Source organism: Helianthus annuus, chromosome 16, assembly GCF_002127325.2.
Source record: "Helianthus annuus cultivar XRQ/B chromosome 16, HanXRQr2.0-SUNRISE, whole genome shotgun sequence".
In the NCBI taxonomy this organism is placed as follows: domain Eukaryota; kingdom Viridiplantae; phylum Streptophyta; class Magnoliopsida; order Asterales; family Asteraceae; genus Helianthus; species Helianthus annuus.
This window is the reverse complement of record NC_035448.2, coordinates 41,924,059-41,927,602: the sequence shown is the minus strand read 5'-3', so window position 1 is coordinate 41,927,602 and position 3,544 is coordinate 41,924,059. Positions and strand designations below refer to the sequence as shown.

General features: G+C 35.9%; 1 protein-coding gene across 1 annotated transcript; it reads left to right on the top strand.

Annotated features, from left to right (window-relative positions):
• Nucleotides 1–465: 465 nt before the first annotated feature.
• Nucleotides 466–2,426, top strand: LOC110919219 (ATP-dependent DNA helicase PIF2-like). The gene is made up of 3 exons (XM_022163496.1): nt 466–763; nt 877–2,303; nt 2,367–2,426. Exons 1-3 carry the CDS (start codon nt 466–468, stop codon nt 2,424–2,426), a joined length of 1,785 nt encoding a protein of 594 aa, XP_022019188.1.
• The last annotated feature ends 1,118 nt before the right edge of the window (nt 2,427–3,544 follow it).

The following is a 3,544-nucleotide window of genomic DNA, read 5'->3' as shown; positions in this document are numbered from 1 at the left end:
CTGCGTCTATTAAGTATTTGTTTAAATACATTAACAAAGGACCAGATAGGGCTGAATTTGGTTTTGTACCAAATGGTGATGAAAGTCAGCTTGAAGGTGGAAAAGATGAAATCAAAGAGTATTACGATTGTAGATATCTCTCGCCGTGCGAAGCTTCATGGCGCATATTTGCATTTGATGTTCGTTATCGTTATCCATCTGTAATCAGGCTTCCGTTTCATCTACCTGATAAACAAAACGTTATATACGGCCCTGATGACGAAGTTGATAGTGTTCTAGAAAAACGTTATGTTTCTTCTACGATGATTTTGGGGTGGATGGAAAAGAACGAAAAAAGATCCGTTGGCGCGCACCCTTACTTACGTTGAGTTCCCAACTAAATTTGTTTGGAAGAAGGATGAAAGGATATGGGATAAACGCATAATAGGCAAAACCATTGGTCATATTCATTGTGTGAATCCTTCTATGGGCGAGGCATACTTTTTAAGAATTCTTCTTAATAAGGTAGTAGGTGTAAATGGACAAGTCTTCCTAACATTTAGAGATGCGTGCTACGCTAGAGGCCTTTTAGACGACGACAAGGAGTATATAGAAGCTATCAAAGAGGCGTACTACACAGGTTCTGGTTACTATCTTCGTAATCTGTTTGCTACAATGTTGGCGTCTAATACCTTATCAAAGCCTGAACATGTTTGGGAAAACACATGGGAGTACCTTGCGGATGGTATTTTATACAATCGGCAAAAGCTTTTGAGGATCGAAGGTACGCAAATTGTTATGTAATATTTTTGTTAGTTATATTTTACACGTTAGTTTTAATTAATTTCATTTTTTATTTACAAGAATTTTAATAATTTATTTACATAAATTTAATAGGTTTGTCTCTTCCAGAAGAACAAATAAGGAACCTAACGTTGTTGGAAATTGAGCGTTATTTATTACGTAACAACTCAAGTTTAAGTCGGTTTCCGTCTATGCCTCAACCCGACAGTGAATCAATATATTCAGCAGACAACCGTTTAATTGCTGATGAGCTTAGGTACGATGTAAGCGCTACTGCCATTGAATTTGATAATAATTTAAGCAGCCTAACCGATGAGCAGCGTTTAGTGTTTGATGAGATAATTGAAGCAGTTAATAGTAATGCTGGTGGTTTGTTCTTCGTATATGGCTACGGAGGTACTGGTAAGACGTTTCTTTGGAAGACATTATCTGCATCCATTAGATGTAAAGGCGATATTGTACTAAATGTTGCATCAAGTGGAATCGCATCTCTGTTGTTACCTGGTGGGCGTACTTCACATTCAAGGTTTCATATACCTCTAAATTTAATAGAAACCTCAATGTGTTTTATTAAACCCGATGATGACGTTGCTGATTTACTGAAGAAAACGAAATTGATCATTTGGGATGAAGCACCGATGAATCATAAACATGCGTTTGAAGCACTTGACCGAACAATGAAAGATATCTTCAAATGTGAGATGACATTTGGTGGAAAAGTTATGGTCTTCGGTGGTGACTTTAGACAAATACTTCCAGTTGTACCAAATGGCAGTAGGCGAGATATCGTTAATGCTTCAATCACGTCATCGTATATTTGGAGTAGCTGCAAGGTCCTTACGTTAACCAAAAACATGAGGTTAACTATAGGAGCGAAAGCATCTGATATAGAGGAGATTAAAGGTTTTGCGGATTGGTTGCTTGACTTGGGCGAGGGAAAGATCGGTGACAGTGATGATTGTGAGGTGGTTATAGATATTCCTGAAGATTTGTTAATCAAGTGTTCCGAGGATCCTATGTCAGATCTGATCGAATTTGTATATCCTTCACTTCTTCAACTGTACAAAGATAAAGATTATTTTGCTGAAAGAGCTATTCTGGCACCAACAAACGAGGTTGCTCAAGAAATAAATGAAAAATTGCTTGATTCGTTTCCTGACGATGAAGTGGAGTATCTGAGTTCTGATAGTATTTGTCAAACCGATCAAGGAAAGAATGAAGCAAATGCGAGACCATATTCTCCCGATGTTCTAAATGGTTTAAAAATTTCTGGTCTGCCTAATCATCGATTAGTCCTTAAAGTTGGTGTACCTGTAATGTTGCATCGTAATATCGATCAACAAAATGGTTTGTGCAACGGTACGAGACTACGGATTACTAAACTTTATAAACATGTTATAGAGGCGGATATTATATCCGGAGGAAACATAGGGACCAGAACGTTTATTCCACGAATTAGTTTAACACCGTCGGATAAAAGAATTCCTATCAAGTTTCAACGACGACAATTCCCTATAAATGTATGTTTTGCAAAAGTCAAGGACAATCTCTATCGACTGTTGGATTGTATTTGAAATATCCAGTTTTCTCTCATGGTCAGCTTTATGTTGCGTTATCAAGAGTTAAAAGCAGAGGCGGTGTGAAGTTGCTTATACTAGACAAAGATGAGAATGTAACGAGTAAAACAACAAATGTAGTCTACAAGGAAGTTTTTTTTCCGAAATTTGAATTGTTTTTTGTTTTTTTTCTTCCAATGTATGCGTATGTACAAAGTATTATATTTCAAAGGAAATAATATGGTTTTGGATGAAGCCGCGCATCGCGCGGGCATTAACTTAGTTTTACATATATATCGGTCGAAGATGTATAAAGTTAAAAAAAACTATCTAAAATTGGAATGGGTGAAAAGTGCCTTAAGTGTACATAAAGGCTTACAATGAATGGTGTATAACGCTTTCATTTTTATAAGAATGATGATTTGTTTACAAAAAAAGGTATGGTCTTTGATTATTTTGTAGTGTGACGTCTAAAAGCATTTTAGATCGAGCCATCGACTCTATTGAAGATGGGAATGAAGTGTCTTTGTGGCAAAAGACATCAAGCCATTGTTTTGTTTAACTACGTTTGGGGATGCTGATAATGAATTTGGAAGTCTTCCAACCCAGGCCCAAACCGTCACGGAAGGATCAGATGCAGTTCTTTTCTTTTCTACCTGAGGTCAATTACCTTCTTTTCTACCTGATGTCAATTACTTACAGGCATGTGTGCTCTTCAAAAGACCGAAGAAATATTAGCTAAGACACTGCTTACATTTTTCGTTAGTTTGAGCATCAACGGTAGTTTTCTATAGTAATTGTTGTTATTTATATTTCCTAGATCCATTTCTAAACAACTGAACATGAAATCAGAAAAGGTTAAGATGGGAAAATTGATCCATTCCATAGTACTTGTTTATATTTGTATTTGTTAGATCCATCTTGAACATATTATTTCTATTAATTTTCTCAATGTTAGTTGATAAACATATGTTATCCGGTTCTTTTTTACACATTGTATACTTTTTCTATTTTTTTTACTAGTGGGAAACCTGCGCGTTATGGCGGAGTCAACAACGATGACGGCAATTTACAACACGGTTCTTCTATTATATTTGTTTATCATTTCTCAGTGTGATATATCTTTGCCTTATAGACCAGTGTATTAAACCGAGTTGTGTAGTTCTTTAATATGTAAAAAAAGTTTACATAACTTGTATTTATAA